The sequence below is a fragment of the Pezoporus occidentalis genome, unplaced genomic scaffold (assembly GCF_034315485.1).
Source record: "Pezoporus occidentalis ecotype Australia unplaced genomic scaffold, CSIRO_AGI_Poc_V1 ctg204, whole genome shotgun sequence".
NCBI lineage: Eukaryota > Metazoa > Chordata > Aves > Psittaciformes > Psittacidae > Pezoporus > Pezoporus occidentalis.
In genome coordinates, this window is record NW_026913900.1 from 1,343,643 (window position 1) to 1,368,767 (window position 25,125).

At 38.0% G+C, this 25,125-nt stretch overlaps 1 protein-coding gene across 1 annotated transcript in view; it reads right to left on the reverse strand.

The window, feature by feature from the left end:
* Positions 1-25,125, reverse strand: part of NRG3 (neuregulin 3) — a 162,895-nt gene that overhangs the window by 68,926 nt on the left and 68,844 nt on the right. Inside the window, exon 3 of the mRNA XM_062618865.1 lies at positions 5,900-5,926. Within this exon, the coding sequence (XP_062474849.1) occupies positions 5,900-5,926 (27 nt within the window). The remainder of the gene's footprint in view (positions 1-5,899; positions 5,927-25,125) is intronic.

The following is a 25,125-nucleotide window of genomic DNA, read 5'->3' on the forward strand; positions in this document are numbered from 1 at the left end:
AAACAAAATGGTAGCTAGGCCACAAAACGGATAAATCTCTCCTTCCCATAAAGCAAAACATATCCCCCAAACTTAGCCAAGATGTTGTAAGGCAACCTGCAACGTGTTCAGCAGGTGCACGTTGACTTTCATTGAAGAGATGAGTTTTCCTAAACAGATACAACCATTGGCAGAGCTTCCTCCAGCCCCTGAGGAATCTCTGCTTCATCCACAACTTTTATAGCACACAGACATCAGCTGTTTCTGTAAGGCTCTCTGTTCTGGTGCTCATGTCTCTTCGCTAGAGATGACTCTTCTTACCAGCTAAAAGAATCCTACAGAAAGTGCTGGAGATCTAAATCCATTTTAGGCTTCAGGATACTATTGTTATTTTGCAGCTTACTTAAAAAGGACAGGTATTTCACAAAGCAAACAGAAAGACAAGGTCCCAAGAGCAAAGCTTTTACTAAGTTTGAAAATACAAAATCAGAGGAAAGTAATGAAAATTTGGGGTGACATTTGGGGTGACAACGGGATTCAAGGAGCAATGACAATGGTAGTAAACATTACAAGTATCAATGCTTATCAGAGTAGCCCCTCTTAGTTCTTCAGGAATTTACTGAAGGAGTAAATATTTATATATTTATTTATAAACATATATGAAGATGAAATATTTTAGATGCTTATGATTAACAATATAATTATTAGACAGATATGCTATGATAGTACAGAAGGATGATTGTGATCAGAATATCTAATAATAATTTTGTGTAAGCAGGAGCCTAAAAAAAGCCAGTGTGCCATATTACCAGAAAAGGATCTATCTGCTTCATATTTTTAAAAAAGGAACAGAGGGAAAACTGAACTTTATTTTTAAACATATGTTCTTTAGAACATGTACATTCTTTGCTCATGCAATTGAACATTGGTCCTCTCTTCCATTGAGGACAGTAGCATTACAGGGTTTTTATAACAGATTAAGAGCTGCTAAATAGTAACTAAGGCTAGGACCATCCGTGCAAACACTGGTTATTTATCTTCATTGTCTGTTTGCTGCTACAAGACATTGTGTTTCAGAGGACAGCTTACTAGCTGCACATTCTGTGAGCTGTGAAGGAATTAATGAGCTTAGCCTCTTGTTTTCTTTTTTTTTCTTCACAAGGAGGAAAAATACTAAATTGTTGCGGTTTTGCTTATGCTGCCCATCAGCAAAACCAACTTCTACCATTTGGAAAAATCAAAATGCATCTGTCGCAGTGCATGACACAAGGTCACAGAGTCAATTTAGTTAACCGGATCAGGTATTCCTGGAGTCTTAGGCATACAACTGTCTTAGCACAAGGAGGAGGCACTGAGAACCAGCAGAGTGAAAATAAAGGATGCACCATCTTCTGCAATATTAACAAATTCTCAGAATATGGAAAATTTAATACATTTCACATTGTAATCTTTGCAAGGAGATATATAAATTTTAATATGATCTCATTCTTGAGTTACTTTATTGCTCTGTTCAATTAAATAGTATTCAATGATTAACCACTTACAAGGATATTATATTTTATTCATACTCAATTGACTCCAGTCAAACTGCTCTGCTTTTTCCAGAAAAGATAACTAGTTCTAAGGAAAAATAGTTATTTCCTGTGTAAGGCCTAAGTATCAGCAAGGTAAAAGTAGCAACTAAATACAGCAACTTTATTTAAATATAATAAATACAGCAAGTATTATTTTTGCAGTTCACACATGGGGAGATTCAGGCTATCACATCATAATTGCTTACACCACTGATACAGGTTTAACTGCTAAGCAGCCTAAGGATGAGGACTGTCTCATGTAATGACTATTTCCACCAAAACTGTAGCAACCTGCCTGTTGCACTTTCTTAAGGCATTTTATTTTCAACTGTGTCCATTGTTAATTACTGCTACAGAACTAAAGATAAAGATCCTGGATCATCAGATTAAGTGGTGTAGGTCTACTGCTGAAATAGCCTTGTTTGTTTATGTGGTGTAGCAGGTTATTCCAATACCAACTCACCTTCACATTTCATCCCTTAACATCTTAACTCTACTCATTCTTAGTGTAAGAAATAAGTAAAACCGATGACTCCTTGTCTTGGGCACTGACTCTTTGCCCAGAACACTTATGTCCAAAGATCACCCTCCGGCCTTTGCATCTCCTTCAATACGGCAGTTAAAGCAACGATTTCACTGCATCAAGATGTCAGTATCTGCAACTCAGCTTTCAAATGCTACCTGTTGCACCAAAGTAACCTGGTCACCCATGTTGAGTATCACAAGATATTTGGCTTCATCATCACGTTTTGCATCAGACAAAAATAAACCATTCAGCTCCGAAGTGCAGTTAACCACTTGGGTCAAAAAACTCATATCACCATGCTATCTAATGCTAACAGTACATCACTTATGTCTTCTCATTGAATAAAAGCTGCTTCTTTCAACCTCTCTTTTTTTACAAACTTGCTGCCTCACATGAGCATTACCAAGACTCAGTCTGTTTTCAATTGACATGAAACTGTTAATACAAGTAGATTTCTAGTTTGTAGGAACATTGCGATAGTATTTACTTACCTTTGCATTGGAAATTTAAATAAAATTGCATGTATTATCATTGGTGAGACACTGGGAACCATGCAGACATGTTCACCAACCCAGACCAGGGGTACTGTGCTCCTGCACGAGCAGTGCATTATTCTCCCACGCACTGCTGTGCTCTCTTGCAAGGAACCAGGGAGCAAAGGCAAGGAGGCAGCAAAGTCTGCACCCTCTTGTAAGGAAGACATACATTTGTGTGTTACACCCTACTGAAAGATATTCCAGAGATTGCTGAGGAATCTAAATGCAGAAAGCCTGACAAAAATTATTGTAACTGAGAATCTAAGGCACAGAGAGATTAAAATATCTTGCCCAAAGCCTCTTCCAGAAGATCACACCAGAGGGAAATTGAATCTAGATCTCACGAGTATCAAACACAAGACTTCTTTCATTTTTTCTGTTTTCCTGAGGTACTAGAAAGTGCAAACCGTTTCCTTATCACCAGAAATTTCACAAAGCTTGGCCACTCTGATCACAACACTTAAAATTTTTAAGGACATACTATCCCTTGAACACATACTTGGCTTTCATTTAATTTAAGAAAAGCTGCACCTGCATACATCTGAACCATACATTGTTATATTTGAAACATTTTAAAACACATATTCCACTTTATTATCCCTGCATTTAGCTCTATTACACATACAAAGAAACAGATACTGCAAAACAAAACCAGCAACAATATCAAAGTATTAGGTATTCATGTCTGAGAAGGCACAGTATTAAGCGTTGTATGGAACATAACCTGAAATTACCTAAAATGGGAAGAGGGTGTGAGAACATGACAGTGGTTAATACAACAGTCAGTGTAGTAGATAAACTGAATGCATAACTGTTGTTCAACAAGTCCTGCATGTGACAGCTAAGGATCTGGTAAGAAGTGGATTTCAACAGGTAATGAAAAAGCAATGTACACAGCCTTTAACGGCTGAGCTGAGCTCTGGAACTGGCTGCTACAGGAGATTGTGGAGGAAGACAGTGTATCAAGTGGTTCACAAAAGCATACAAAATTCAGAGAGGACAGACCCCCAACAGGATCTCATCTACTTCTCCTGGCAAATATACATTAAACTAGATATGTAGTTAGTGTGCATCTCAACAGTCCCCTGGAGCACCTGTATAGACAGATGTTCCCATGTACATGACATTTTAGCTCTACATACTGTGGAAGGAGTTCAATCTTCCTTGGGAATCCAGGCTTATATGGTTTTCATGCAAAATTTCTGGAAAATTATGATGGGAATGGAATTCTTAAGGCAACTAAACCCACAAATGCAATGAAAACATTGCAAAGAGAGTTCCCTGGATCACATACAAACAAGGCTAAGCTCTGCAGCATCTATATACTGCTATTTTCCATAACTGGAAAATGTTCTTCCCACTAATTGCAATTATTTTCTATAGCACAGATGTAAGCTCATGAGACAGGCTTTGCATGAGTGGCCCTAATTTGATAAGTATATTGTCACCTGATCTCTCTGTATAAAGACCAGGGATGTGCCCTTTGCTATCAGTGCAGTATTAATTCTGTATGTGCTTACACTTCCAAAGTAATTATTCCAAAAGACTGGAGGAGGTTTTAAGAAGCACAAACATTTCACTTTTGCATAAGATTCTGGAACTTGCTTGTTTCTAGCACACAGAAAACCATCTCAATCCTCATTTTAGACTGCTGTCTTAATATTTACAGGCTTGAGACACAAGATTTCATTAGTTTCTCTATCATTAAGATCTGTTTCAATATTAAATAAGACAATCAGAAAGCTACTCATATAAGAAGACAACCCTGAGCCAAGACTTCAGGGATTGGTTTTATTTCAAGCTTTAAAGAGATATCAAAAAAAAAAAAATCAACAAGAAAACTAAAATACTCATAATAAAGTTAAAATAATTCAGCTTTGCCTCCTAGGTAACACTTTCCCACTTCCTATGGAAAGACTTACTCTAACCACCCTACATATATTCCTTATTTCTTTTATGTATATGCTTGTCCTTCAATTTGTATGCCTCAAGACTTCTGCATACAATTTAAGTTAAGCAGTAAAACTGGGATATATGCAGAGCCTTTATAATGACCATTTTCCAGTTGTGCTTGTCTATTTAAGTCTGTGAAAACACCTGCATCAATTCCAACAGTACTTTTGAAGTTTTATATAAAGTGAAGCGAGACACTAAACTTTTGGAGACCACAGAATGGTTCTCTAGAGAGAACTGTTCGCTAGGGATAACTACTATATGTATGCCACACAAGTTCAAAAACAGTAGGAAAAAAATTCCACAACCTGCTGGCTATCCTCCTGCTGATGCAGCCTGCCACACAGTTAATATGCATCACCATATTGGTTTCATGACAACTGATAGTCAACTTGTCAAAAAAATCTCCGTATCACCAGTTACAATGACTAGGCTACCATATTTTTAATTCTGAAATCTAAAAATGTAAGTAAAACTCAGCATAGGGAAAGGACACATTAAAAACATTTTTTTTTTCATTACTCTGACATAAATTTGCAAGTTTTTTATTATTGGATTTTTCAGCCATATTTAATGATTTATGCAAACTGTTTTTACAGAAAGGATGCACCAGTCCACTATCTCTGCTAATGACACGCCTTAGCTTCATAGAGGAAATTACCGATGTTCTCCACAAATCACCAGCTGAGAGGTGAAGCAGTGCCATTTAAGCCTATCATTTCATCAGGCTATGAACTCATTATAGGGCAGCATCTGAGTCAATAGAACATCATTTTTTTCCTTTCCAAAATTACAAGAAGCAATTATTCACTCCTGCGTTAGCTTTCTCCTAATCTGAAGTTAACTTATTTCACAGAATCACAGATATTTGTCCTTTTTCTTAAAAGTATCCCACTGGTTTGTCTGTTAAAAGCCAATGAAATGTTTCTTATTAAACAGTTACATTTAACATCGTAATCAACACGAAATTCTGAAGGAAAAAAAAATCTAATTTAATTTCCTTTATATGCAAATAGACAATCTTTAAAAAAATCACATATAAAATATTATTCCTCAAATCTCATGATATAGCCATACAATATTTATATTATGTTTCACTAAACAACAATAGAATACCAAAACAACATTATGTAGCTTTTAAGCCACCTAGCAGTGAACAAAAAAAAACCCAAAACAACCCAAAACCTTTATATAACTTTAAATATAATCAGTAAATATAATAGAAGCCAAATCCAAAATCCACTGATGGAGGTCATGGGAGTCTTCCCATTAACTTCCATGTGCTTTGGGATAAATATGAGCAAGTAAAAGGAGTAGAAATTAAAACTTACCCATGAATTCAATTCCTAAATGGTCTGCTATACCCAAGAAAGCATGTAAAAGAAAGAAGAAAAAAGAGACAAAAATGTTAGAAATAGACTAAACTGCAAATTTTACCGTTATCATCACTGGTAGCATTCCATATTTGTACGGCAGAGCTGCAGAATACCATGTTGGGTCAGGGTCCCATTGTGTGGGTACTGATCAAAAAGAAAAGCAGAACTCTGCTCTTCGAAGGGTAATCCTAAGACTTGAATATAGGACACTGAGCTGTCACAGAGAGAAGTGTTCTTGGCAAAAGACGTGAACGCCTTTACTCACTGTATTTATATTTGACTTGAGTGTCTCAAGGCAGCTATCTATAGGAATTTCATTTTCTTTTTATCCTGAAACTCCCCTCTCAACATGCTAACTACTTAGTTACTTACTAAGTCATTACTTAGGTTCTTGCTTTCATTTTCCCTGACAGAGATCAAAACCTAAAGAGATGAATGGAAGGCTTTGCAGAGTGTTGCAGCTCTCACTACAGCACACTTGCACCCAATGTGATTGCAAAACTGCTATCTCTCGTGTAACAGACTTCAGGAAAGAGCAGCCATGTTCTCTACTTAGCCATCTGACTGATATGATGTAGTCATTTCAACACATTTAGAACTGAAGCAAAAATGTTAACATTTTTAGAATATTGACTGTGAGATCAAAACATCCCATGTGAGATCAAAATGTTCAGGACCCTTTTTCACATGACAAATCAGGGTATATATCTCTTAACAGATGTTTTAGTGCAAAGTAGATTTAAATTTACATAAAACTTAATAATTTTTAAGTTTATAGAATGAATGTTTAAGTTGATAGGCAGTTACAGAATAAAAAGCTTTCCACCCTGCAGGGACAGGGCAACAGAAAAAATGCTAACTGACTTTTCAGAACTGAGTGTATAAGGGATAGTAGCTTCAAGTCCAAAATTAAACTGTGAAAGGCTGTTCAGAAAGCCTGCAAAATGCAGTTCTGTTTCACATGTGACAAATAATTTGTTTTTCCCGGGGAGGTAATAATCTGCATTATAAAGAGCAAATAAGATTTTTTTTTCCCTTTAAAATATAATAAAAGCAAAATACTTCCATTGTGTCTATCTTCCTTTCAAGTTATAGTTTCATTTCCTTAATACAGAACAGATTAATACATGATTTTGCCAAAGTTTTCAACAGCAGTGTATGCAGAGGAATGCAGCAAGGAAAGAGCAGGAGTGTTACAAGAAAGACAGGATAAGACTGATGTGTTGGCTCGTACAGGGAGCTAGGAGATACTACTGGAAGCTGTGTGAAACACTCAGTCCCATTAACTAATGTACTGCAACCTTCAAAAGCCCACTTAAGAATGATACAGAAAAGTTAAAGGAAGATTTTCCAACATTAAAGAATAATTTTAAACTCATTATCTAATGAATTGTCAGCTCTGGTACCTGTGATGAGAATGTGAAATACCTGGGTTTCTGTTGAAAATGCTGGGAGTGATTTGCCTTTTGCAACCTTTGAATCCTCCCAGTAGAGGGCATTGAACATCAGCTTGCCCAGTTCACTCAGAATACAGAACTATGTAATAGTTGCTAAACTCTACATTTCTTTTCATTCAGAAGACCCAATATGCATTTCAAAAGAAAAGAACATAGGATGATGATATGTGGTATAAATATCTTAGCAGCGTGATTTTAGGAAAGACACGTTATGCAAGTCTAGTGACACCCAAATGAATCTTTCTTTTTGGTATTAAATACATGACTCAGAATCATACATAGATGTATTCCACATTACAATCTTCTAATTCATCTTCTTGCATTCATGTACAAGCATCCCGTACAAACATCCCTGGTACATTTGACACAGGGATGCATTTTTTCTAAGAGCATCAGTTCAGAAATACCAAAACTGCATTCAATGTACTATATTCAGTGATTTGTAATTTGTTTTTTTATTCTTTAATTTTCTCTACCTGTGAAATCTGCGGACACTATCTGCATGAAATTCACATCTTGCATCCTTCTGTAGACTGGAACAAGATGCAGTCAACAACTGATTACTTTCAAAAATGTAACAGAGACTGAAGTACCACACTCTGCTTTCCAAGGAGCTACGGATATTCACACATTAATCAAGATCATTCAATATCATCTTTTTAAGTCAATCTAGAACAGCTGAAAAAACAATCCTCCTTTCCTAACTGGGCTAGCCAGTTTTCCATTTGCAGTCTGCAATCTCCTCACTGGGTTCACCAACATAGTTAAAAGCCACTTTCTCAAAAAGTGCATAGCAAATACACCTTTCCTTTAAAAAGACGGAAAAAAGCATTTCAGCTCATCTTTGGGTGGCTCATATGTAAGTGACAGTGAAGGGTGTCTGTAGCCTCCCTGGCAAATGTATTCCACTGGAGAAAGTGGAAACATGGCAGGTTATTTATTTTAAATATCTCATGTGCCTGGAAAGCAACTTTAGCAACCACCATAATATATACTGCTGACAAAGTTGATTTAACCAGATTATGATGAAAGGATACCTAGTTGGATAAACCTGTACACTGAAATATCCAAGCTGCCAATTCATATCATTAACCATAGCTCAACAAGCTCACACAGCTATGTGAGAATAGAAAATAATAAAATTACAGTTCCTGCAGATTCAGCATGTGCTGGCACTGGCGCAGCCCTTGTACAATGGCAACAGTGTCCAAGTGTGGGAGCTGGCCTCTGTGCTCACCTTTCTGTTTGGGAATGGATGCTGCACCAATGCCAGCAGCGGCAGAAGAGCCGTGGCTGGGAGGTGGCAAAGGCAGCTTGGCTGGAGGCCTGCTGGATGTACAATGGGAAACACCACAGGCGACAGCAGCGCCCCTGGGACTGTACATTGCCAGCAAGCCTTCCACACCATCAGGTATCATGCAAGCACCACTCAAATGCAATAAACCATGGCTGGTGGTTTGTCTTTTCCTTCCCTCCCCTCTTTTTAAAACTGCAAAAAGTCTATAACGCAACCATTCTCCATGTTCTTCCCCTCGCTCCCTGGTTTGAGTGTCAGCCTCTGTGTTTAAAAGAGAAAAGGCATTCTGATCCCAGGAACAACAGCACTACTTGGGCTGCTCTGAGACTTCAGAAGCAAAAAGGAAAAAGAAAAAAGAAAACCATATTAAGAACCTGAATGTACTTGCATTGTTCTCTTCCTTTCCCCCCTCGCTGCAGAAATTCAGTTGCATTCACAACTTATCAAAACCCTTTGCATTCACAACTTATCAAAACCCTAACTTTGAAACTTGTTTTCCTCAATAAAAATATGGCTCCCGCAGCAATGGTGTTTATCAAATACTCAGCAAGTTGAATGGGGGACACTAGGCAGGGAAATGTCATAGAAGAAATGTCACCAGTCATTAATCATACCCATTTTTTGGCTCTCAATGTTTTTATCATTTTAAGATGTCTACTCCACTAGCTACAGGAAAAAGATTAACCAACCAAAGCAACAAAACACCACAAAACATGAACAAACCCAAACCCCATATATCTTAGCAGCTGAAAAAAAAAGGAGAGAAGACAACTGCTTCCAACCCCAAACCCTTACCTGAGCTAGCCCTGGACAAAGACTGCCTCCATGACCCACATACACCTTTTCAGAAGGCAGAAAGTGAATGCTAGCTGTCTTGGAGTACAGGCTTTACAGGGCAGTTTGCCACTTCCAGTAGAGGAGTGTCTGGATTCCCATACACATAAAGGGGTCAGAAAAATCCCTGCTGGAAACAGTGGCGAGTCCCCAGGGCTTCTAGGGCTGTTCTTCCCACCCTGCGCCCATCGCATGCGGGCGACAAGGAAAGGTGGGATGGGGAGAAACACATGGAATAGGTTCTGATCATCACTGGGTTGCCTTCTGGTGATCAAACATCAATCTGGTGGTTACTCTCACAGTGCTGTAGCAAAAATAAATGTATTTTGGAGATGAGTTTTGCCCCCTCTTAACAACAGCAAGAAACTCCCAGCAGGTCCATGTGAGAGACAAGCATGGCAGTGGGAACTGCACAGTAGAGGCAAAGGGGGGAAAGCAAGCTGTGGTGGTGACCTAAGACTGAATCAAACACTAAAATATAAGGTATTAACCCATGACATGCCACAGTGTAACAAAGAACTGCTGTGCTGCTATATAGCAGTAATACATAAATGATAAATTGCCTGCAGAGCACTTCCTTGGACACAGTGAGTGCAGTGCCAAGTAATTCACCATCAAGCACTGCAGTTTCTTTAAGGTCTCAGTTCAACAAAAATGCACATGAAAGCTGTTAATGTGCTGAAGAGTGGGTGCTGCTCCACAAGATGGGCTCATTAGCCAAATAAAGTGACTGTAATTTACTTTTGTTATTGCAATTTCTTCTTTCTTTCTGGTATTGTTATGTTCTTAGGAACTTAAGATATTGCTCAGGAAGAATACTCACTTTTATATTTTGTTTTATGAATATATCTGTATTTTGTTGTTGATGTGGGGAAAATACTGTGCCTTATGGCCCTTGCACTGTGTGAATTTGTTGCTAGTATCAAAGCCATTTTAATTTATACTTTATGAAAACATACACACTTGGGAATACTTGATAACAAGCACAAGAGAAGATAAATTTGCACTCACTAAAGGATTAATTTATTAGTACTTCACAAAGAAAATGCAGCCTTGTGTCTGGACTGTGGTTTGTTAGGACTTTTTTTTTTAGTCATAGAGTCATAGAATGGTTTGGACTGGAAAGGACCTTAAGATCACCTAGTTCCAACCCTCCTGCCATGAAGGGGCCTACAAGGACACCAGAGAGGGACTCTTCATCAGGGACTGTAGTGACAGGACAAGGGGGAATGAGTTTAAACTAAAACAGGGGAAGTTCAGGTTAGATATAAGGAAGAAGTTCTTTGCTGTGAGGGTGGTGAAGCGCTGGAACAGGTTGCCCAAAAAGTGGTAAATGCTCCATCCCTGGCAGTGTCCAAGGCCAAGCTGGACAGAGCTTTGGCAGCACGGTCTAGTTTTAACATGGAGATTTGTTTCCTCAGTTAAAGAGGTTTCATTATCCCAGGTACATTCTAAGCTATACGATGAACAGAAATATAAACTCAACATGTAAATCTCACAAATCTATAGAACAAAAATCTAGGACATAAAAATACTCATTGTAGACTACTACAGACACTTCCATCTGTTCTAAGGATAGGCTGACTTTGGTATGGAGGATACAGCTTTAGGAAATCAATGCAATAGTAAAATATTTTCTTCTGCAAATGAAACTTAACATTTCAAATAAACTCATAAGATTTGTTAAATTGTCCTTGGTAGATTATTGTCTTGAAAAGAAAATGCAATAATGTGCTGCAAGATACCAAGGGACAGCTCAAGTACACTGAACAGATTATCTGGTTGGAAGTAACAGGATAAAGTTTAACTTGTAAATATCAAACCAATCAAACTTGCTCTGAAATGAAGAAAAAGCCTTTGATTCAGAAAGCAGCTAGATTAGGATACTAATTAAAGATACAAATTGTTGCTGTCTTATCCATTATGTTTTACTATAAGTTTGGCAGCACACAGTTATCAGCCTATTTGTGTATTTAATGAAGCTAAATCCACAACCAATTACATATATACAAAAATACATTATTTTCTGAATCCTCAAATATATTATTTTTTGGTGCCTTATTTTGCATGTGAGCAGGTAAAATTATGGGACAAGGGATTTCTCTATTTAGTAAGACAGGTACATTGCTCCTGTTTTCTCTTGGACATTAGCAAACAGACCAAATGCTCTTAGAGCTTGGTGGCTAATACAAGCACCTGAATGTATTGATGCATTTTACAAATGTCAGTTACTAGAAAGCACAAAATTTTATTCTATTTTTTCATTTCAGAGAGATTCTGGCAATTTGTTTCTGTAATTAATTTACAAAAAAATACTCTTCACAATGTAGTTTTGGGTGGTGGAAAAGTGACTGGGACAGTTCAGGGGAATGAGAGATACAAAATCGAGACAGCTCAACTACTGAGTTTTCAAAGCACCTTCACTGAAAGATATGAAAGAAATTTCCCTCTGTGAGACAATTAAAAATGGACCAAACTAAATCCTGAGAATGACTTTGAATAAATGACTAATACCTGATGCCTCCATTTACCATCCTGACAAAGAGGACTATTAAAATTTTTCTAGATGCAAAATTTCCCTGGTGACAGGTAGGCTTTTTACTACACATTAGCTGGTATAATAGTAAGTATAGAGAATGTATCAGTAATTTGCTCCACCTGTCAAGACACAGTGATGCAAATCATACATACACATATCCTTTCCAAGATACTTGGTCAGTTTTCAATAAAATTATATATCACAGTTACAGAAATGAGAAAACATTTAAAAAAAAAGAAAGAAGGCCGTAAGTCTTTAAAAAATTCACAATCGATTATATTCTCAATATAAACGAGACAAGATGTAATTCTCCATTTGTGTAGAGGGTTAATTTTATTTTAAACCAAATTAAAATCCTCAATCTGCAAAAAAATAAATACTGAAAACATTGCTAAATTGGAAAAAAACTAGATTTGCTGTGAGTATTTGTATGGCTCTGGAGAGGCTATAGCATAGCTTCAGGACAGAACCCCCACCCACTATCAATTCTATCAGAAAGGAACATCTACAAAACATCCAATAAAGCTTGCTGTTATATAAATAATAAACAATGTTGAATAATGGAATAAACTATCGATTTTCTTTCCCTTTGAATGACAAAAGCTTGTGGCTGTGGTTTACACCACTGAAGTAGAAAGACTGTTTCTAGCTTCAGAAAATAAATAATAACTGCTCCAATCTTCACAGGTTCAAGACAAGTTGGAGATTTCAACTACTTACCTCATCTGCAGCATGCAGCTCAGAAGATTAAGCTTGCCTCCTCTCGATAAATTTTAAGACCTTATATATTATAATCCCTACAGCCATTTGACTAAGTTACTTCTTGTTGACGCACTATGTTGGATTTTGATTGAAAAAAATAGTCTCCTCTAGTCTCCTCAAACAATGTAAGCAATTCCTACTGATGCCCACAATACTGTAAATCAGCATAGATTCTAACCTTAGGTTATTTTTTGTTACTATAGTTAAAAATTCATCAGAGCTAACAAACATGTCTTTGATTTCAAAGCGATAAATAGCCTACTAAAATTACTCCATTAAAGTTGTAAAATGTCTGAAGAACCTGTTTAAAAATTTCATCAAATTCAGACTAAGACACCTAGTGCTAGCAAAATGCAGCAATGTTGTTCTCTGAATAAGCCACTGTTTTCATCAATGAGAGAACAGGTAAATATTAGCTGCTGCTGCTATATGCTGATATATTTTTGCTGATTTACTTAACATTCATTAATCAACAGAACTGCTCAACATGTATAGGGACTTTGACTCATCCCAGAAGAGCGGCATGTAAACAGTAAGTTCACACAGAACCCTTTCTCTCCAGTCAGAAAACTAAAGGATGCTTTCTGATATTATTTGTGAAAAATGTAATGCTGTTTCCATGAAAATTAATAACTACATCAAATGAAAATAAAGCTGCTTCTAAAGAGCCTCATAGCTCATGCTGCAATGTTATTTATGAAGTTTTCTCTAAGTGTATGTTGAAAATGATAAAACCAATGTGATCACCCTGAGATCAACTTCCTCACTGTTTCCTCACAATGAGATTAAAGTAAACACTGCACATTTTATCCTGGTTACTTGATTACTGATATTAGTATAAATTGTGTCATGGTTTAAAATCAACTGGTAACTCAGTACCATGCAGACACTTGCTCACCCCTTCCCCTTTCCCCTCCCTGGGTGGGATAGGGAGGAAAACTGAAAGAATGTAAACCCCATGGGTTGAGATAAGAACAGTCCAATAATTAAAGTATAATGCAAAACTACTACTACTACTACTACCACCACAACTAACAATAATAATGATAAGGGAAATAACAAGGGGAGAGAATATAAAACTAAAACTGGAAAGGAAAAGCACAATAAAAACAAGTGCTGTACAGTACAATTGCTCACCACCCGATGACTGATACCCAGGCCGACATGAGCAGTGATCAGTCCCTTCTGGGTGACTCCCCCCAGTTTATATACTGTGCATGATGTGCTGTGGTATGAAATACCCCTTTGGCTAGTTTGGGTCAGGTGTCCTGTCTCTGCTCCCTCCCAGCTTCTTGTGCCCCTCCTCACTGGCAGAGCATGAGAGACTGAAAAGTCCTTGATCAGTGCAAGTACTACTTAGCAAAAATTAAAGCACTGGTGTGTTATCATCATTGTTCTCAGACTGAAGCCAAAACACAGCACTGTACCAGCTACTAGGAAGAAAATTAACTCTACCCCAGCCAAAACCAGGACGACTGTTAAAACCAATGATTCCCATAGATATTCTGAGAAAAATCAAGATTTCTCTGACATTCTGCAGTTTTGACAGATCAATAAACCCCTGTATTAGCACTGTAATTGCAAAAACCAAAAAACTTTCTTTTTTGTTCCTGTTCATTACTGAAGCCTTAACATCTCCTCAAAAGTTCCCTTCCCTTCCCCCTACTTCTCCCCTTCGCTCCATACATAACACTTTTTTAATATTGCTACTTGAAAGTCCAAAGTCACATACCAGGATTTCTGACTATTAAGACAAAACACCAATGTAACTATCTGACCAACTTTTGCACTTCTGAACTCTTCCTGGGCTTCTGCAACAGTTATTGCAATGACTACGCTTGTCCCACAGTTGTAAGTGCATAATGGGTAATTTCAGCACTGTTACAATCGAGGAATCATGAGAACTAGGCTATGGAGCAATATATTCTTCTATTCTTTTCTGTATCATTAACACAATGGTTCCTGCAGAATCAAGACTCACACTGCATAAAATCCTGGTCTGAACTTTCAAGACTGCAGCTGGGTTTGAACATATTTATGTGGTTATTTTCCAGCTATGCTATGACCAGGTCTCATAAAGCTATACAGGAGAAGGGAGTGGAATCATATTTTCTGTCAAAACCCAGGGAAAAGTAGAAAACATACCCCAAAAGCATGTTTGGTATTTTCAAAGCATATGGTTGGGAAACTTGTTGGAACCATCTATGAGTTATATTATTTATCTTGTCATAGGCATGAAAAATTTTATTTGACTGCAGTGTTCTGTGGGAGAAAGAATCCTCTTTTGGTTAAATAAGTGATGCAAAATGTCTATTAAGGTAGAATAAGTCTATGAGTTTCTTAGACATGACTGTAGGGATTTTTCTGCTATTATTTCCAAATGGGTAGTTGATAATATGGGTCTGTAAAATATAACCAGCTTCACAGAAACATTAAAGAAATTGCTAATAGCTCCTTCGTCTTATGAACATGCGACATTTAATAAACATTTCTCATGCTAAACGCTACTTTATTCCTTTCACAGATCATTAAGCTGTCCTTCACTTGCCTACTTGCATCAGGAAAATGTTCCAGATGCAATTGTGTTTACTGCTCTCTAAAAGTACAGAAAATTTTGTGAGTCTTTGTCAATTTCTTAAAACCTAATCACTTTCTTCAACTTTAGGACAAGGAATACACACCCATTTGTGGACACACCCCGCCCCCCCCAAAGGCTTTATTCCCTAACACACCGAGAGATTTATTCCTATTGCAATCAAAAAGCAAACCAAAAAGCAGAGTACAGGTATTTACACCAACATTTTTACAGTATTGACTGATTTTTTCTTTTTTTTTTCCTGTGAATTATACATCTCTACTCCAACGACAAAAGTTGTCATTTATTTATATCTATACTTACCTGCCTAAATAACTGTTTTGAGTTTTGCACAAAAGGACTCAGGAGAGTCAAAAATGTGGGATTCTTAGAATTTTTTAGAAAGATGCTGGTTTTTACCTCTGTTTGGGAAACTGCATTTCTTTAGGAATCCAATTTTGACAATAGTAAGCACATCTGCTGTACATGGAAGACACTTTCTTATACTGTTTCATTTTAAATAACACAGAACGCAGCAAGAAAATTATTTGAACATATTCTGTGCGTATGTCTCACGCATCGTGTAAACAGCTGCCTTACAAAGCAGCATTACTGAGCCTCATTTCCAGCAGGATGATAAAAGGCCATAAGCTTTAACCAAAAATTTCCCAGCGTTTGTGGCATTTGCTGCCTAATGGACTCGCTGGTCTTCCTTGCGATAGGTAGCGGTGTGTGTCAACCAACCTTCCTGAACCATCAAGAGTTTATTAACACCAAGATATCCAATGTTCTTCCAAACCTTAAAGAGGCCTTTTTCTAAGAAACCAGTCATAGAAGTCCCTTTATATCTCAAATCCAGCTGTAGGCGAGCAATTCACCTAGATGGTGCTTAAAAGGGTTTTATTTTTGAGAGGTTTTTCTCAGCTATGTAGGTCTCCCCTACTTAGTGAGGAAAAAGAGAAGCATCTCTTCTTTTTTGTTATTTCTTTCAATTTCACAGGGCTATATACTGAAAGCTTTAAAGAACTTATCGCATTGAAGTTTATCAGAAAACACAGCATCTGCCCAACATCTCTTATGATTTAATGAAATAAATACCACACAACACTTCACAAAACCACTCCTATTACTGTGCAATTCTCCCATTTCTGCAAGAATGTAGTATCTATGGCAAGGGAACAACTCCAAATATACTTACACCCCTTCTTTTTTGTGATGCTATTTTCTGTTCATTTTACAACTCACTTGATAGTGTTTGTTGGGGTTTTATTTTTTTTTTTTTAAATCTGCTTCATGTTTGTTGGCTGTCAGGGAGTGCAAACCATGCACATACACAACCTTGCTTGCACTGCGTTTATGCAGTCTGTAGTATTAAACATTAGAGGACCAAAAGTTCAGGCATAAGTGGCTTGCCAGAGAAACTAACATGGTTTATTTTTAGTTTCTTCTTGTTACCAGTGAAATATCTATCAAAAGCCTTTGTGATTATACCAAAACATTTGAGCAGTTACATTTATTTTTTTTAAAGCTTAAAACCACTTAAATAAACACTTTATTTTCTATGTAGTGTTTCCAGATTCAAGGAAAGGCTCCTTGAAGGACAGGAACACTTCAATACTCAATTTGCATGCTCTCTCAAGTCACCTACCAGGTGCCTTCCCCAAAGTCTGTACTTTGACGTTGACGCTTGATATGAACAGTCTTAAAGGAAATATACTGGTAATTGTCAGCCTGTATATGGTATCAAACAAAAAACAGCAGATGGGAGCAGAAGAGCTCCATTTTCCTCTAAGTTAAAATCCTTTCCTGACATCTGGGAATAACTGGTTCAAAGTAATTGATACTAAGACAGATATGCTGCAGAAACACACGGATTTGGACAACAGGTCTGCAACATACAGAGCACTGCGTCTGAATTGCACAATTTTTGAAGTGAGATATCTAGACAAGATGAAGATGAGTTATTTGTTGAGATGTGAAAACTATGGGTTGAGGTACATTATCAAGGCACTGAGGGAATGTATCTCTTACCTGAAGCTATAACATTTCATATGGTACCGTTTCTATTTGATTGTGGGTCTTGGCACACATGACCCAACATCAGACCAACTTGTGTTTATGAACCTGTAAATAGTATAATAAATAATTCCCCATACTATGCAGTCAGATATAGTACATGCAAATGGAATCCATGCCTAAGCTGCCTTGTTTATGGAAAGTTTATGGAAATATATTCTGCTTCAAAGCTATTAGCTAATAATGTAAACAAAAAAGTAGCAGCAAAAATGGATGGCAAAAAATGACCATCAGATCTTCCTCACAGAGTCTGAGCGTCTTGTGTAATTTTGGATACATGACATAAATATGTGAATTCTTATATGAGGGTAACAATCTGAAAAATTACTTGATTGCTTTTGTAGTTGAGTATTACAGATGTTGACATTCTTTAATACCATAAATATATTAAGATATCATTAACTACTATAAACACACTTAACAAAGGTGGTCTAAATATGTTAATGCTCGGGATGGGTAATATGACTCATCCATGACATTTGAGACAGACACAGGGCTATGAAATAAGAATTATTAGGTGCTATCAAGAGCAATTGAAAACAGCATGTTGGAACAAAAGTATGTGATGCGTACACAACCCAGAATCACCTCCAACAAGAGCAGCAAAATTAAAGCTGCTGCTTGCCCTCATTTGTATATGGTGATACACTGCAATTAATTGCTATGAATATAAGAATAGTGCCAAAGGCTCCCATACATAGAAATATTAAACTCATTGAACATATTCACTGTCAGAGCCATTCAAACAAACTGCTTGTGCACGTATCAGATGCAAACCAGAGTGATACCTATATGCTGATACCTGCAGCGCTGGCAGTTTACATCTGCCCCTAAAGCTAACTCACAAATTACTGTAGCAATCCACACAAAGCAGCATATGAAAAAAGTAAAAGGAGAAGAATTCATTCTGTGACCTTCATAAACATGAATTATGATTTAAAAGCTAGAAAAAGTGGTTTAGGGAACTCATTCGTTAAAAGATTCCACAGAAAAACACAACAGAAAACTAGCAGGAAAGATTGGAAGAGCCATGGCAGCCTGCCCTCTGTGAGATACCCCAGTGATGTCTGTGCTTTATATGATCAAAGTGCACATTTTCTTTCTTCTTATTTCTTCTCCATAATAGCTTTTAATAAATCCCAGAGAACATTCCCCGATCAAAGGTCTTTTTCATTCCAGATTTAAGTTATAACTTTACATTAAATTAGCTGTTAACAATATGGAGGAATTCAATATTTCCCTTATAAGACCTTTCTACTAGGGCACATATTACTTTGACAAACAAAACCAGGGCAAAAGGAAGGTCTGGATTCTTTTCAAGTATAAACAAATTAGGTATGTCAGTAAGTAAATGAGTTCTGTAGGATGGGCTAGAAAATGAAAAATAAATAAATAAAATAATGTTATAACCTGCTTAGGCAGCTGTGAATACAACTCAAAACTTTTTACTTATCTGTGGGCTGTTCAACTTTCATGAATTATCAACACGGAAAGGGGAGATCATCTTTTCCATGCTTTGCTCCACCTCTGCACCTTTCTTCACAATTTGCAACTCAAGCTCTGCAAAATGGATGAGCTAACACAGCAGGTAATGTGCCGCTGAACCGGTATGGCTCTGCAATTACTGACCCAGCAAAACGGCAGTTCAAGTGCAAGCTAAACACTGTCATTTTCAAGAAGTGGAAAATGGCAGGCACAGGGAATTACAGACCAGTCAGTCTCACCTCTGTGGCTGGCAAAATCTTGGAGCAGATTCTCCTGGAAGGCATGCTGAGGCACATAAGAAGCCACAATGTGGCTGGTGACAGGCAACATGGCTTCACTAAGGGCAAATCGCACCTGACCAATTTGGTGTCTTCTATGATGAGGCTACAGAACTGATGGACAGGGGTAGAGCAGTTGATGTCATCTACCTGGACTTGTGTAAAGCGTTCAACACTGTCCCACACGACATCCTTGTCTCTAAATTGGAGAGACATCAATTTGGTAGGTGGACCACTTGGTGGATAAAGAACTGGCTGGATGGCCACACACAAAGAATTGTGGTCAATGGCTCAATGTCTGGCTGGAGACCAGTAACGAGTGGTGTCCCTCAGGGATCGGTGTTGGGACCGGTCTTGTTCAACATCTTTGTTGGCAACAGTGGGATTGAGTGCGCCCTCAGCAAGTTTGCTGATGACACCAAGCTGTGTGGTTCGGTTGATACGTTGGAGGGAAGGAATGCCATCCAGAGGGACCTTGATACGCTTGTGGGGTGGGCTGATGCCAACCTCATGAAGTTCAACAAGGCACAAGTGCAAGCTCCTACACCTGGGTTGGAGGAATCCCAGGCACAGCTACAGGTTGGGCAGAGAAGAGATTCAGAGCAGCCCTGCGGAGAAGGACTTGGGGCTGTTGGTTGACGAGAAAATAAACATGAGCCAGCAGTGTGCGCTTGCAGGCCAGAAAGCCAACCGTATCCTGGGCTGCATCAAAAGGAGCGTGACCAGCAGGTCGAAGGAGGTGATCCTGCTCTGCTTTCGTGAGACCCCACTTGGAGTATTGTGTACAGTTCTGGTGTCCTCAATATAAAAAGGACATGGAACTGTTGGAACAAGTCCAGAGGAGGGCCACGGGGATGATCAGGGGACTGGAGCACCTTCTGTATGAAGATAGGCTGAGAAAGTTGGGACTGTTCAGCCTGGAGAAGAGAAGGTTTGCTGGAGACCTCATAGCAGCCTTCCAGTATCTGAAGGGGTCTACAAGGATGACAGAGAGGGACTCTTTGTCAGGGACTGTAGTGACAGGACAAGGAGTAATGGGTTTAAACTTTGGGGAAGTTCAGGCTAAATATAAGAAGTTGCTCTTTCCTGTTAGGGTGGTGAGGCACTGAAGCAGTCTGCCCAAAGAAGTGATAAATGCTCCATCCCTGCCAGTGTTCAAGTCTAGGTAGGACGGAGCCTTCAGTGACTTGGTCCAGGGTGAGGTGTCCCTGCCCATGGCAGGGGGGTTGGAACTAGATGATCTTAAGGTCCTTTGCAATCACAATCATTCTATGATTCTATAATACACACACTACAGAGGGGTGGTAAACATCTAGGTGGAATGACAATGTATTGACTGTTCCTGTAGTGTCTGAAGCATTAATATCTTTAAAAAGTAAATAGAAAGCAAATACAGAAAACATCTGTTCCCTCCATACACCCATCACTGGTGAAAGAGCCAGCAGTATGGAAATCACTTTTACATGACATCTAAATGATTTTTGAACTAAAGTCTGTAAAAGGGGAAAATTCAATTAATACAGTCTTTGGACAATCTGCTACTCAGATGAAATGGTGCTCCCCCTCCATTTTTCAGCAGCTGCACAATACATATAACTAACTTTCAAGAATATTTTGGGCTGAGAAAGCAGCTGTCTTTTGTCTTCCATTTGCTAAATGCACATACAGTTTAGGATTAGTGATTTTCTTCCCTTAAATAAAACATTAAAGAGAGGCTAATACATGGTTAAAAATATATTTAGGCACATAAGTATCTCTGTAAAATACAAACCCCTATACCTTTACCTTTGTAAAACAAAGCCGAAGTCATTTTCAAAATGGGAACCACTCATCTTTGGCTCTCCTGAAAATTTGATTTCTCTAAAGTAACATCTACACTGTAAGACAGACAAGTGACTCTTGAACCCTAGTTTTGCATTCACTTATTCAACTTCTCAGCAGTAGTAACTTCATGTAGTTACCACAGCATGGAAGAACAGCCTTGCATGAATTATGATAGCCTAGCAGCATCTTGTGGTCTTGCAGCTGGCTCTTCCATGACATTGCTATTATTGCTCATGCCAGGTAGATCAGGTTAGCCTGGAGACTCCTAGATTTGCCACCATATATCCATTTTGATGAGACAACAATTACTACTTTTGCCAAACAGCTGCATTAGCAGAAAGCCAGTGGGGCAAAAACTGGAGTCAACATATTCACATGTGGAAAATTTCTACAGAGTTCCAGCAACCACGGCAGCAAAAAAAGACAGTGAACCTGAGTCACTTGTACCATCACACTATTATGTTGACTGCTGAGGTCTTAAACGTACCTTAGGCTCCAGGGCACAGAACCTGATTTTTCTAAAGTTTAAGAATTCTCTTTTGATTTTCAGTCTAAATTTATACTGCACCAATTTAAACCCATTCATTCTTTTACCAACATATCTTTCAGCTTCAATCATTCTTATCTTTCATTTATATTTATCCACTTGATGTATTTACAGACCCAACAATATCTCTCTGTCATAATTCCCAGGCCATCATTCTATACAGACGTAATTTCCAGACAGACATTGGAACATCTATCAACTACTGTACTGGATCAGCAATATTTTCACTCAAACAATGATGTTCAAACACTTAAAAAAACCCTGATCACTGCTCCTACCTTCACTTCCTACATTCCTATAAAACACAGCACACAAAAAGATCAAAAACCATACTGTGTGCCCGTTGGTGCTGCCAGAATCACCAGAAACAGAACAAACCAACCCCACCGAGCAAGAATGAAAGAGGTAAAAAGCAAAAATAAAAGAGGTAAAAAGCTTTGACTAGTGCCTTTGAGTCATACTCTTCAAGGGAGAGGAGAACGATCTGCTACCAGAAGTGCAATTTCATCTTTCATCCCAACAGGTACATTAAAGACTGTGCTGGTTTGCATGCCTCCTTGCTCCACTGTGAGAAACTGTCATAATGAATCTGGAGATTTTCCTTAAATCCCTTTTGTTTAAGAAGGAAACGCATGCCCCCCTAACTGCATTCTATCTAGACCTATTAAATGCAAAGAACATTTTTAATAGAGAAAATGGATTTCCTTCATATTTGTGTGACAATTTCCAGCTAAAATAATTCAAAACAGTTTAAAATCTCTTTTCCATAACTAAGTTCTGCATGAAGGAACAATTTTCAGAATAAAAAGCTTTTATATTCCATTCTAAAATCAAAATGCAAGGCAGAGGTCTTAAGACTGCATTTCTAAAAGAAACTTTAACAAAATAATTTTGTGATAATTACAGGTTATGTGAATATAAAGTCATACATGAAATGCAGTCATAAGCTGTGCTTTCACAGTATCACAGTATGCTAGAGATTGGAAGGGACCTCGAAAGATCATCTAGTCCAATCCCCCTGCCGGAGCAGGAACACCTAGATAATGTTATACAGGAATGTGTCCAGGCGGTGCTAAACACTGCTGCACAAGACCATGATAATATAAATATTTTTCTTTACTTCTTTTATTTATTATTTTTGATAATGCTGTTTTGATTGTCTGGACAATTTACAATAGTAATACTGATGTCTTGTTGACTTCTCTTCCCTGTCCAGTATGCCATTTAAGCAAGTTTGAATACACACAGAGTAATCATATATTGTTAAATACTTGCCTACCAACTGCTACAGTACCTGGAGAAGAAATGCTTGTTGAAGAAATAATACAAGTTGTGGCTGCAATATGAACCTTACTTCTGGAATTCTCAATCAGTTACAGAGCCATATATTAAGTACTAATATAAGTGGCTGAAAATAGGCAGATAGACAAATGCCATAAAAGGGCACACAGCCCCAGCCTTCCTGGGTTGAAGTCAGTGTTATTGGTATACAGTCTCATTAGCTGCTCTGCAATTGCACATTTTCATTTTCTTACAGTCCATTAGGCTGACTTTAACAAAATTAAACACACTCCAGGGCAAAATAACAAAGTAAACCAAAACAAAACACTTAGATGTCTATATGTTTTTATATGTTTATAAACATTTCCTTAAGAAATTGCAATTCTGAGGATAAACATTTCTCCCTTGAGCAACCTAGAGACCATTCTTCCCAGCTGTCCTCTTTAGATGGCCACAGAACTGGGATGAGGGAAAGCAGAGGTATACTGCTTCTATGAAATACATTCACCAGAAATACACTGCATCTAGCTAGACATAATTAAATGGTGCCTCCAGCAAAACAAGAGAAAATTAACCATATCAATAATATAAAAATCAAACTTTACTGTGATGAATGCATCTCAGCTAAGTGAATGTTACAACTATATATCCTATTCACTACCTCTCATCAGTTGTAATTTTTGCTTTCTCTACCTATGGCCACTAAATGCACAGTCTGTTAAGTCGAAGAATCATATGCAGAGAATTATAGGAATGAACCACATCTTTTTAACATTATCTTTTAAGCATGCAAGGGAATAAGAGAGTATGTCACATACTGAATGACATAAATAAGACCTATTTACTTCACTTGCCATTTGAAGGCAGTGGACATGGATAGCTTTGGGTTTGGATTTGACATTCCACATTTTACCAGGAAAAGTGTGTATCACCAAGTCACTGGTTCCAGTGACTTTTTTTTTTTTTGTTGTTGTTTTTTCTTTTTTTTTTTCCCTCCAAAACCATCAGTTTGGGATTTGTTTGTAAACATCATTTACAAACAAATTAATTGGTGTGCAGGATGTGCCACCAAGTCAGAACATTTCCTCCATTTCCAGGCTCTAAAGATGACAGTGTACCATCATCAAGTTAGATATAAGGAAGAAGTTCTTTACTGTGCGGGTGGTAAGGCACTGGAACAGTTGCCCAAAGAAGTGGTAAATGCTCCATCCCTGGCAGTGTTCAAGGCCATACTGGAGGGGGCCTTAGGTGACACTGTCTAGGGTGAGGCATCCCTGCCATGGGAGGGAGGGTGGGACTAGATGATCTTAGGGTCCTTTCCAACCCTAACTGATCTATGATTCTATGATCACTGAAGGATGAAGCACTGGCTGAAAGTGCTACCAAAGCAGCTCTAAAAGATGGAGGTCCCAGAGAGCCACAGCTGAGTTGCCTTGCAGCACCATGTCCGCTACACGTATGATAAAACTGCTTCAAAGAATTCAAACACTAATCCATTTACTTTTGTTCTTTTGTAACAAATTTCCCTGACACATCTTTATTTAGATGATGATGGCATTTTTTACAGGCCACCCAATGTTTTGACTCATGTGGTCTATCCAGAATATTTATATTACTTTTCTAAGATCCCAAATGATGGAAGTTAGAGGTGCCAGCATGCACTGTGCTTATATCAGCTTACAGCCAATAAAATGATTAACACACTGTTCCAGTGCTTTGTAATGAATTCATAGAGGAAATCTGGGATTGATAATTGAATTGTTCTGGCTCTTTTATCCCTCAGTACTCCTTCCCCTCCAACTTTTACTGTTCACATGCATATAAAAATCCCACACTGGAATGTGAATTCCCACTTTTCAACATTTGCTAGTGAGAGAAATGCCTCAGTAGTATTTTAAGTGTCCACAGAAGTTTCAGCGTCAGCACGCTCTGCTCTGCCACAAAAAAATACTCCTTTGTATAACTGAAGTGGAACAGCAAATGTGCTAAGCACAAAAATGGGCACCAGACCCTGTGCCTTGTCAGGTACTGCCCCACTCTTACTTTGAATGCTAAGAAAGGAAAACCAGAAGGCATTAAGCAGCAAGCAGCATAACATGCTCGTACAAGCAGATTAAGTTAATCCCGTTTGTACATGCTGGTCCTTTAATTTCAGGTAGTGTTTAATGTAACTGAAAAAGATGCTTTTGTGGCTGTGATGGAAAGGTAGAATATTTGAATATTTTT